General features: G+C 38.7%; 1 protein-coding gene across 3 annotated transcripts in view; it reads right to left on the bottom strand.

Moving 5' to 3' along the window:
* ADAMTSL3 (ADAMTS like 3) overlaps nt 1–12,571 on the bottom strand; it is a 404,352-nt gene that overhangs the window by 226,570 nt on the left and 165,211 nt on the right. For all 3 annotated transcript variants that reach the window (XM_057719996.1, XM_057719995.1, XM_057719997.1), the window contains one exon: nt 2,855–2,981. In XM_057719996.1, the coding sequence (XP_057575979.1) occupies nt 2,855–2,981 (127 nt within the window). The remainder of the gene's footprint in view (nt 1–2,854; nt 2,982–12,571) is intronic.

Genomic DNA, 12,571 nt, shown 5'->3' with positions numbered 1-12,571 from the left:
CCTTCAGGAAGCCCATGGAACCTCCACGAACTCATGGTTTCCAATCTCACCTAGGCCTCCTTGCAGCTACTCCTCTACCTCTTTCCTATCTTTTTTTTTTTTTTTTTTTTTTTGGCCACGCTGTGTGGCTTGTGGGATCTTAGTTCCCCAACCAGGGATCAAACCCAGGCCCCAGCAGTGAAAGTGTGGCATCCTAACCACTGGACAGCCAGGGAAGTCCCCTCCTTACTGTCCTTGATGAGCTACTTACCCTCCTTTCCTTGATGGGAACACTCTCGGGTCTATGATAGCCCTCACTCTTTTTTTTTCATTGAAGTATAGTCGATTTACTATATTGTGTTAGTTTCAGGTATATAGCATCATGATTCAACATTTCTGCAGATTATAGTCCATTACAGGTTATTGCAAGATATTGGGTACAACTCCCTGTGCTATATAGTATATCCTTGTTGCGTATCTATTTTACATATAGTAGTTTCTATCTGTTAACCCCATTCCCCTAATTTGTTCCTCCCCCCACTCCTTCTCCCTTTTGGTAACCACAAGTTTGTTTTCTATATCTGCGAATCTGTTTGAGAGCCCTCACACTCTTAAGTAGCTGACTCTACCTCCTTATGGACAGAGAAAAACAAACAAAAAAACTGTATTGGAACACAGTTAATTTCTCACCATGTTCTCCAAGGGTGCCCGTAGTTATCCAGTTCTTGACATGGTGTGGGTGTGTACCCCTCCTTTAGTCCTGGGAAAATCCTTCCCTTGATACATTCTCTTACCTTCTGTTCACTCCTAAACCCATTGCAATCAGGCTTTGGTTTCCGCCAGAAATTCATTGAAACCTCACTTGCTAAAGTCACAAATTTGGCTTCACATTGCCAAAGAGGAATTTTTGGACCTTAATTCCAGTTGACCTCAAAACAGCATTTAACATGGCCAACTATTACCTCCTTTTCGGAATTACTTCTTCCTTCGGCTTCGATGCTGCTTTCACTGAGTTCTGAGTTTACCTACTCTACTCACTATCTTTTCACTTGAATCCCTTACACTTTGTCCCCGGATAAATCCCCCTGGCTTCCTGATATATTCTATACACTCTCTTTGGATGGACTCAGCTAATTTGTGACTAAAGACCACCAACACATCGGGATTTTGCCTCTAGCAACAATGGACTGTCATGTTTCAGATCAGCCCTTCAATCCCACACAAAATATAATTCAACATCCGTTTGAAGGTATCAGAAAGGGACCAAGGCACTGAATACTCATGGGGCCAAATTTCTGGAAAGAAGAGAAACCCAAGGAGGTGAACCCTTATCTTTGAAATGTGTCTCCTCTCCATACATTCCTCATCCAGATGAACAGCAAAGAAATCCACCCAGCTGCTCAAGCTGGAAAATCTGCATCATCCTAGCTTCCTTTTCTCTCTTACACTAGTCACTCTAAGGATTATCAAACTCTGCTGACTCTCTCTCCTAAATCTCTCTCCCATCTCTTCTCTCCTCTCCCTCTCCCACCATGCTACCCCAGACGAAGGCCTCATTATTTCAAACACCCAGAAGTATTTAAAAATAGCACCCTACTTGGGCTCCTTGCTTCCAGGCTCACCTCCACATACCGCCAGAATTATTGCATTAAAACACAAATCTAACCATGTCACTCCACTGCCTAAACTACTTTAGTGATTCCACTTCACCCGAAATGTGAAGCACAACAGTGAAGGCCTTTATGATTGCCTTCTGAATCCCACTCTGTCTTACCTCCCACCACCCTATCCAATGTGCAATCCTAATAGTTCCTCAAGGAAATCCAGGCTTCCCTCTAGAGTCACACCATAAACTTTGTGTTTCCTTTGCTTAGAAAATGCTCCCCACCCTCCACCGCTCCTATAAGGTCCTTCCCATTTTGGGAGAATTAGTAAAATCCCTATTTCATAAGTTTCATCCAAATAAATTCAAAGGAATTTCAAAGCAGGAACACATTAAAAAAGCACTGGCAGAAGGCACACATGTATAATTTTTTCCCTTTAAGGCAAGGGTCAGCAAACTACAACCTGAGAGTCAATTCAGCCTGCAGGCTAGTTTTTGTAAATCAAGTTTTATTGGAACACAGCTCTGCTCCTTGGTTCACAAGCTGTCTGTGGCTGCTTTTGTCCTGAAACAGCACAGTGTTGAGTAGTTGAGACAGAAACCATATGGGTTGAAAAGCCCAAAAATATTTACTATCTGGCCCTTTACAGAAAAAGTTGACTGAACCCCCAAATTAAAAAAAAATGTTAAGCAGATATTATAGAACTTAAAAGATGGAAAATTCTGAATATGTAAAACTTAGAAACTATTGATTCCACAAATGCAAACAATATTGAAAGTCAAATAACAAAATGAGAACAACATTAGAAATAGGTACAACAGACAAACAAATAGAATATATGCATCATACAAGTGAGGAAAAGATCACCATCCAAACAGGAAAAAGAGTAAATGACTTCAACAGCTAATTGAAAGATGAAGAAGTATAAATGGGCAATAAATGCATGATGATTATTTTCTACCTTGTTAGCAATCAAAAGCGGGCAAAATAAAAAAGAAATAATGACTCATAGTTTACCTTAAGAAATCAGCAAATACAAAAATACAGTCACACTCTGTACTGGCAAATGTTCAGAGAAACAGGTAGTCTTAGAAGAGGTAATGGGAATAAAAATTTGACATACTACACTTTTTGGAAGAACTTTGTCTTTTAGAACACGGGTCAAATGTTCTTTGCAACTAAAAAGCTTAGCATTAGGAAAATGTTATCTTAGTATCAGCCAGTCTACAGCACATGTTGTTTTAGGGTGATGTATCAGGTTTAAAACCTACTTTTTTCAGGAGAAACGTGTGACTTTGACTGTCCCCGCACCAGCCTGCAGGTGGCGCCATCACCAGCACAGACACCACAGTTGTCTTCCTTGGCATTGCTCCCCAGTTGCCGGTCACAGCCCACTGCCTGCAGACAGAAGCATGGCGGTCAGGAGTGGGTAGAGACACAGGGATGTCCTTCTGTATGTCAGAAACCGTATTCATGGTGTTATCCTTCTTAAATGCATGAGTCGCCTCTCTTTATGAGAATATAATTTTTAAAATATACAATAATATATAAAGCTTGACAGTATCATGTCATTTATGTGATTCTTATCCAAAGCCTAAATAACTCAAAAAGGAAGACTTGAGGCTGCCCCTTGATGCTGCCACTCTTAGTTTTGTATTTACATTTTTATTCAGATAGTTTGTGTATATAAAATAAATGGACCATTACAAATATTTCCTCTCTCCTCTTTCCCCACCCCTTCCCCCTCTTTCTATCCTTACCCTAGTCCTATTCTCTCATTTCTTCCTCTAAATGACCACTATTTTGAAGTTGATGTATATTCTTCTGGTCCATAGTTTTATTTTAATTTCTTTTTTTCTGTTTTTAATCTCAGTCTATACCTGTATCTTAACATCGATGATATAACCATATTTCTCTGTATTCTGTTATCTGTATTTGTATCTTCGTATCTCCGTCTGTTTATCACTATCTATAGCCAGACCTACATATCTCTACTTTGTGTCATTATATATACCTATATATGCAATATGTATATATACATAATCTTTAAAAAAGCTTTTATAAACAATTTTTTAAATATAAGAAATGAATTAATGAGAATTCATAGAATGTGCTTATACTAATATCCTTTGGTCTTTTTTGAATCATTACTTTTATGTGGTGTGTGGGTATTTGCTAGACTGTAAGCTTCCTTATGAGAGAAAGGGCTACGTCTTACATTTCTTTTCATTTTACAAATATGTCTTTTACATGATATGCGCCCAATAATATTAATTGATGAGCTGGTGTATCTCTACCTCCCCATACACATTCAACTTTATTTGTACTTATATGCCTGGTGCGTGAATTCAGAGACCTTGGAGGCAAATAGCTCACTTAAAAAACCTGCCCTGTCGTACCACCCGTTTCAAGCTGCAGGATGTTGAACAATGCAAACTCTAGGAGACTCATTTTCCTCAAGAGTAAACTAGGGGCAATTGTACATACTTCACATAGGGTCTATGAAGAATGAAATGAGAAAATACATGTGAAATTCTTAGTATACTGATTAGAATACTCAAAGGGCTCAACGAAAGAGCCCCTTTAATCATCTCTCTCTGTTTCTCATTTTGTTTTGACTCCTGAGTTGAACGCCTATGCTTCTTTGGTTTGGGGAATTACTGGGTCAGATTTTGCATCCAAGGTGTTGAAGGGAATATAAAACTGGAGGAAGCTGAAACCACATCTATACACTAGGCTTTCCAAATGTTGGTGCTGAAGGAAAGGAAAAAGATCAAATGAAAGTTTCAGGGAGAGGTAGGAAAATTTCCAAGGAAGTTTAAGGAAAAGCCTAGGATTAGAGATATTTTCAAATTCACAAAGGGCTGTCATGAAGAAAGGGTTTATATTTGCTCTGTGTATTTTCAAATGGTGAAAGCTACAGGTTTGGCATAATTTAGTCCAATCTGAGAAAGTTTTTAAAGTCAGAGTTATCCAACAATAAAACTTCAACCATGGGCTAGGTAGGAGACTTTGTGGCAGGAAAGTTGGAGACGGGAATAAATTATCTGATGAGCAGCTGAATCCTTTGAGACCCTTTCATCCTGATTATATGCTTTTTATAAAGTTAATAGTAAACTATTAATAATAAGTTGATTTTTATTGAATGCTTACCATGTACCTGACATTATGTTAAGCATGTTATACACATTATTTCATTTAATCTTCATAGCAAATCTTTTGAAGGCTTTTTTCTGTATTTTACAAATAAGGTATCTGACTGTTACTGAGGTTATGCGACTCTCAAACATTACACAACTAGCATATTGTTTTAAAACCCAGGGTATCTGACAGCAGAATCTGAACACTATGCTATACCTTCCTTACCTTTAGTCTCAGCAGATGGACAACCATGAACCCAGTTACATGGGCCATTATGTTAATATTTACAAGTACATGTGGAATAACTTAAGAGTGATTGATTTTGGAAACACATTTGCATGGTTGAGATTCAATCAATGAGTAACTTGTGTTCATGCAACTTTCTCCAAGGGGAGTAATTCTACCATTAAATTATAGAAGCACTGTTCCTGGGCCAAGCTCTGTCCTCACACATTTGTGTCCCTGAGCACTTTGCACATCATGAGAATGAAAATCACCCTCTATCTGGTCATCCAGGAAGGGTGTGGGTTTAGGAGCTAGGATGGGCTTCTTTTCAAGCATGTTTAGAGCCTTGCAAGATCTTGAGGAATACAATACCTCCCTGAGCACTGACATTTATTTCGTAAATTTTAAAGCTACACTTCATCCAAATCTTACAGCCAAAAAAAGCATGTGAAAACATCACAGAAAAATAATATCTGAAAAGAAGGTCTGGTTGCCTTGTGATTCATAGAATATAGGCCAGAACTGCCCTTGAAATTGAGGGACTACTGAATTTTGGCTCTCGGTTCTCATCACAATGAAGAAATGAGCAACTTCTAAAGAATTGCCTCAAGTGTTTTCAACTTCTGTGACTTCTCCTGAAGTCAAGATCTCTAGTAGTAATGATTTAAAAACACTAATTGATAAACATATCAGTAAAATTTATTAACATCCATATATAACCCGTTTCTATAGAGCCAGCCACTACAGAGCATAAGTCAGTAAGACAAGATTCATATTCTACAGTACAGATGATGAGATAAGTTTCACAAGATAGGGGATAATATAAAAAATTTAAGATATATGAGCAGTGCTTTGGGGAATAAATACTCATATATAAATCATCACTTCAGCTATTATTTCATAGTTCTGGCATATAATTTCTTAATCAGCTCATAGAAGTCAGTGTTCAAATAAGGGTCATTACTCCATATGAAGCAAAAATATGATTTTTTTCAGATCAGTCAAATTTAATCCTTCAAGAAGCAAAGAATTTTTTGAGTCAACTTCTGTTTGACATCTTTGAAAACTGGATTCTACCTTACAAAAAACTCTAACATTCCTGCCTGAAAAATCAGAGGACGTGGAGCTATGGTAGTCATTAGAAATATTCACGAATATTTAGCTTCTCCTTTCAGTCCACAGAGGACTGCACTTCCCCACCCCCTCAGAAATTAAGTGTGGTCACTGACTGCCTTTGGCCAACGAAATATGAGTCTAAGTGTCTGTGTCACTTCTGTAAGAAGCTTCAAGGGTCAGCGCGTGAATCACACGTTCCTCTTCTCACTGCTGTAGTTCTTATGCAAAACGTGTTCAAATAAAGCCTCCCTCAGTCTGGGTCTCTGAGATGTTCAAGGGAAAACACCTCTCCGATCCATGCTGACCAAGTAGCATGCCCTAAAAGTCACCTCTAATAGTTTTAAGCCACAGAGCTTTGGGGGTTGTTGGTTACTGAAGGAAAACCTAGGCCGTCTTATACTGGAGTCCTATTTAACTATTAATGGACAGAGCAGAGCCATTAACATCGAAGGGTTGTTTGAAATTGGCCATTTCACATTAAAATCCAGCTTTCCAGCTCCTGTTGATAGATAAAAACTCTGACATGTTTATACACGGTTGCTCCCTTAAGCATATCAATGAGCAGGTATATATTCTCCAGCTCATGATAGCCCTCATCACTCCCTATGACTACACTTGAGCAGTTTTCCTCCCTGAGTGGAGTGTAGATATTTGAGTTTCAGCCTCTATACTCAACTGCCTAAGCGTCACTCACCTATTGTGCTGACTGCCATCCACTAGAATCACATCTTACTTCCAGTTACAAACTGCAGCTATATTGGTAGCAATACAAAAAGTACAAATGTCATCCGTATAGCACCATGGGTAAGAAAAAAGATTCTGGAATTTGGTTTCCTGGACTCATATTCTAGCTCTACCATTTTCTAGCTGTGCCAACTGGGCAAATTACTTAGCCTCTTCAACTTCCAGTTTCCTTATAGACAGAGCGGGGATAATGGCTATCCCGGCTTCACAGAGTATGATTAGCTAACACAGTAAAGTGCATAGACAATGTCTGACACCTTGTAAGTGCCCAGTACGTGTTAGATGCTATTCTTTTTATTAGAAATTCAAACTGATTTCTTCAGTTACCCCGTCGTCAAAGAATTCAATAAACCTGCGTGATAAATTGGACTTGTTCTGCAGATCTGGTTCCAACCAGGTATTGTTTCTGATGAAAATCAGACCTCCAAAGCAGAAACAAATTTCTTTCAGTGAGTATAGTTGTCACGGCGTCTGCTGAGCTCAGACTCATGGGAGGTTGTTCCTGGGAGCACGGTGACACGGTCATGTAAATGAGTAAACTATAAACACACTTGCAAAAATTATCTGTAGTCTCTGCCAAGTGAACATCAGGGACCAGTTCACTGACCCTAAGGCGATCAGAGAGAATCACACAGTTTACTTTCTCCCATCCTAATGGCTGTGGACAGCCACGGCCACGTTGTACGGGAAAGGGAATTTATGTGAACGTTATCCCACTGAAGGAAAGCTTCCCATTGAATTCAACTGAGAAGCCTCTGAGTCACTTCTGAAGAAGTGCGTCCAATTCATTTTTACCTGAATAGCCTTGCCAGAAGAGTACTCAGCTTTCAGCAAGGCATCACCTGTGACTGCCCAAAGAATCTGCTTAGCCATTAGACTCACAAAAACATGATGGGAAACACATATTCTAAAGAGATGAATTTGGCACTGAAAACCACCTTTATCCTGCAATCTCCTTCAAACCTTGGAAACTACTGGCGCAAACTATGCACCTTAGCCAAACAAGAGGGGGCTCTGGTCAGTGAGCACTAGCAGAAACCAAGGAAAGGAAACCAGTGTAGCCTGCAGGGATCCCATGTGACAGCTATTGTGCTGGGTTCCTGAAATGCTGTTCATGAAAGAACAATTTTATTTATTTATTTTTTTAGGTTTTTTTTAAACGAAGTTTAATGTTTTTTAAATGTATCAAATAAACTAGTCCTACTTATTTTCACGCTGCCTTATAAATAAAAAATCACTATAAATCCACTTATTTACAGTTGTCCTTAACAGCACTTCTATTCAACTTTTCAAAACCTCAATGTCAAAACATTATCTTGATCACATTGCTCCTCTTTAGCCCAAACTCAATTGTTTTTTTAATAACAATTATTTTTCATTATAAAAGCAATACACACTCATTGTCAAAAACTTGGAAAACAAAAAAGCATAATTTCACTGACAGATAATAGCTATTATTATGATTTAGTGGACGAGCCCAAAAGTTAACTGGTGGTTACAAAGGGAAATAATTGACAGCATATAAAATAGAGGCATGAAGAAGTAAACTTTGACCTTTGGGAAGATCAGTCAACAGCAAACATCAAAGAAGATAGTTTAAGAGTGGGAGAGAAAGGAAGAGATACTGTTTAGGCCACCAACGGAGATTGGCTAGTCTAGTCTTGGGGTAAAAAGGTTAAAGTGAGAGAGGAAAGAAGGGTAAAATGTGAGAGATTTAACAGAGGTCCCAGGATATAGAGGACATGTAAGCAAATACACTCTGTGACTACAACATGAATTCAGGGAAGTAGCACTGAGAAGTGCGGTCTCATAAACAGAAATGAATAGAAATAGCAGTTAGAATAACCAGTGGATCTGGGAAGGACAATACTAGTTCATTTGAGAAGGGGTGGGTATTGGAGGAATTCTGATGGTGTATTGGAGGAATCTGTGGAATCTCCCCGAATGGACACCAAGCTTGTACTAGAAAATTCAACATTGGAGGTTGAGAGAGAAATGAAAGAGAGACCAAGAGTTATGAGTAGCCTCTCCATTTGCAAGTAGATAAGACTCATTTATTCAGCCAGTTTTTAACTGAGGACCTTTGATGGGGCCAGACACTGTGGAGGTTCTGGCGTATGGCAGTGAGTCTAAATGTACCAATGAAAAAGACAGAGAATGTCATGATAGATCAAAAAACGAGATCCAACTATCTGTTGTCTGAAGAAACCCACTTTAAATATAAAAGCATCTACAGATTAAGAGTAAAGGGATGGAGAAAGACATAGTATGTTAACATTAATAAAAATAAAGCAGGAGTAGGTACATTAATTTCAGACAGAGCAGACTTCAGAGCAAGGGAATTTATCAAGGGCATTTATGTAATGATAAAGGTGTCAATACTCCGAGAAGACATAACAGTTCTTAAGGTGTATGTGCCTAACAGTGGAATGTCAAAACACATGAGGCAAAAACCTACACAACTGCAAGGAAAAATAGATGAATCCACCATTATAGTTGGAGACTTCAACACCCCTCTATCAGAAATGGATAGATCCAGCAGGTGGAAAAAAAATCAGAGAAGAACTAAGTAAATGGAGAGAGATTTCATTTTTGTGGATAGGAAGATTCAATATTATCCAGATATGAGCTCTTTCCAACTTGTTTCAGAAAGTTATAGTGTGGATATTAACAAACTGATTCTAAAGTTTACAAAAAGAGGGAAAAGACCCAGAACAGTCAACACAATACTGAAGGAGAAGAGCAGTGTCAGAGAACGAGCACTGCCCACCTCAAGCCTTACTAACAAAGCCAAAATAATCAAGATGGTATGGTATTGGAAACAGAGTAGACAGATAGATCAATGGAACAGAATACAGAGCACAGAAATCAACCCTTGTGAATACAACCAAGTGATCTTTGACAAAAGGCAATACAATGGACAAAAGATAGTCTCTTCAACAAATGGTGCTGGAACAACTGCACATCCACATGCAAAAAAAATGAATCTAGACACAGACTTACATCCTTCACAAAAATTAACTCAAAATGGATCATAGACCTAAATGTAAAACACAAAACTACAAAACTCCTAGAAGGTAACCTAGAAGGAACCCTAGGTGACCTTCACTATGGTGATGACTTTTTAGATATAACACCAAAGGCATGATCACTGAAAGAAATTATTGATAAGCTGGACTTCATTAAAATCAAAAGCCTGGGGACTTCCCTGGCAGTCCACTAGTTTACACTTCGCCTTCCAATGCAGGGGGTGTAGGTTTGAGCCCTGCAAGTTGAGGGAGCTATGATCCCACATGCCTTGCAGCCAAAAAACCAAAACATGAAACAGAAGCAATACTGTAACAAATTCAATAAAGATTTTAAAAATGGTCCACATCAAAAAACAAAAACAAATAAAAATAAAATAAAATAAAATAAAATAATAAATAAAATGCCTCTGCTCTGCAAAAGACACAGTCAAGAGAATAAGAAGACAGCTCACACTGGGAGAAAATATTTACAAAAGACACATCTGATAAAGGACAGTTATCCAAAATACATAAATAACTCTAAACAATAAGAAAATAAACAACCCAATTAAAAAATAGGCAAAAGACCTGAACAGACATCACATCAAAGAAGATATATATGTGACACATAGCATGTGAAAAGATTCTTGATATTATATGCCATTAGGGAATTGCAAATTAAAACAATAATATGATACCACTACGCACCTATTAGAATGACCAAAATCTGGAAAAAGAACAACACCAAAAGCTGGCGATGATGTGGAACAACAGTAACTCTTATTCATTGCTGGTAGGAGTGCAAAATGCAGTCACTTTGGAAGACAGTTTGAGACTCTCTTACAAAACTAAACATACTCTCACCATGATACAGCAATCACATCCTTAATATTTACCCAAATGTGTTGAAAAGTTGTGTCCATACAAAAACCTGCATGTGGGCGTTTAAAGCAGCTTTATTCATAATTGCCGAAACTTGGAGGCAAGCAAGATGTCCTTTGGTAAAGTGAATGAGTAAATAAAATGTGGCACATCCTGACAGCCGAATATTATTCAGCACTAAAAAGAAATGAGCTATCAAGTCATAAAAAGGCATAGAGAAAATTTCAATGCATATGTCTAAGTCAAAGAAGCCAATCTGAAAAGCCTACACACTGTATGATTTCAACTATACGACATTCTGGAAAAGACAAAACTATACAGAAAGTTAAAAGATCAGTGGTTACCAGAGTAAAGAGTGGGAGGGATGAGTAGGTAGAACACAGAGGATTTTTAGGGCAGTGAAAATATTCTATATGATACCATAATGACAGATACATGTCATTATACTTCTGAGCAAACCCATGGAATATCCAACTCCAAGAGTGGACCCTAATGGAAACTATGGACTTTGGGTGACTATGATGTGTCAATGTAAGTTCATCAGTTGTAATAAAGGTACCGCTCTGTTGGGGAGTGTTGAAAATGGTGGAGGCTCTGCATGTGCGCGGGCAGGGGATATATGGGAAACATTAGTACCTTCCACTCAATTTTGCTCTGAATCTAAAACATTGAGTCCCTTTTTAAAAAGATGGGAAAGGGGAGAGAAGAGCTCAGGAAGGGCCTGGAAAGGTAAGCAAGGGTCCTGGATGTCCTCATCAATGCAATGACAGCCATGTGGTGATTTTGGGGGGAGGAGTGACAAGCTCTGATTTAGGCTTTAAGACAATCACTTTGGCTGCTGTGTGGAGAATGGATCACAGACCTTCCAGTGCTGGAAGCTGGGAGATCAGGACAGGAGGCTATTGTAGTTTAAAGCTAATGCGGGGCTTAGACTAGGAAAGAAATCAGTGGAGACAGAAACTGTGAATTCAAAAGAGGCTTTGGAGGTAGAAATGACAGGACTTGGAAATGGATTAGATGTGTGGGTTGAAAGAGAAGAATCAAGAATGATTCCAAGGTTTCATGGTAAGTGGAGGTCGTTTTCTAGGTGAAAACATGTAGGAAGGAGAAGCTCGTCTGAGGAGCAAGACCACGGTTCGTCTAAGCATACGAAGTCAGAGATGCCTGGCACTGTCTGACGCTTAGTAGATGGTTAGCTTCATTTGCTATTGTTATTACCATTTTTGTTATGAATGTAATAGGGTAGACGGAATACTACACATTCGTTATGTTTACAATTTTTTTCCAGTGATCAAAGGAAAGGGGTGGAATCCTATCCTTTCTCTACTATCCCCATACTATCTCAGCAACCAGTCATAGTCCCCTGAATCCTCAGACACATTACAAGCTGTGGGGGTTATTCTTCAGCCACACTCATCACAGCTCTGCAAAGTCCACTCTGAAAAGCCTGCTGGAATACAGTCATGCTAATTACTTAGTAAATAAGTCATTGCTCCCCAAAACCCAAAACCAAAGCAGTGGTTCTCAAAGTGGGGTCCCTGGGCCAGCCAACAACACCAGCATCTCCTGGGAACTTGTTAGGAATGCACATTTTCAGGCCCTTCCCCAGACTGAATGGATCAGACACTCTGGCACTGGGTCCCAGAATGCTGTGTTTTAACAAGTCCTTTAGGTGATTCCGATGCACTTTCAAGTTGGAGAACCGCTGATCTGGAAAAATCACAAGTCATATATTGCAATCTTTTAATTTCATGGGGGCAAAATTTACTATTTTAAATAAGTAAAACATAATCTACAGGTGAGTAATACTCCCAAAAATACACTTTACATTAAAATGATCAAAGACAGTATTTCATCTGCATGAACAAAAGC

The sequence above is a fragment of the Hippopotamus amphibius genome, chromosome 2 (assembly GCF_030028045.1).
Source record: "Hippopotamus amphibius kiboko isolate mHipAmp2 chromosome 2, mHipAmp2.hap2, whole genome shotgun sequence".
Classification (NCBI taxonomy): domain Eukaryota; kingdom Metazoa; phylum Chordata; class Mammalia; order Artiodactyla; family Hippopotamidae; genus Hippopotamus; species Hippopotamus amphibius.
This window is presented reverse-complemented; position numbering and strand designations above follow the sequence as displayed.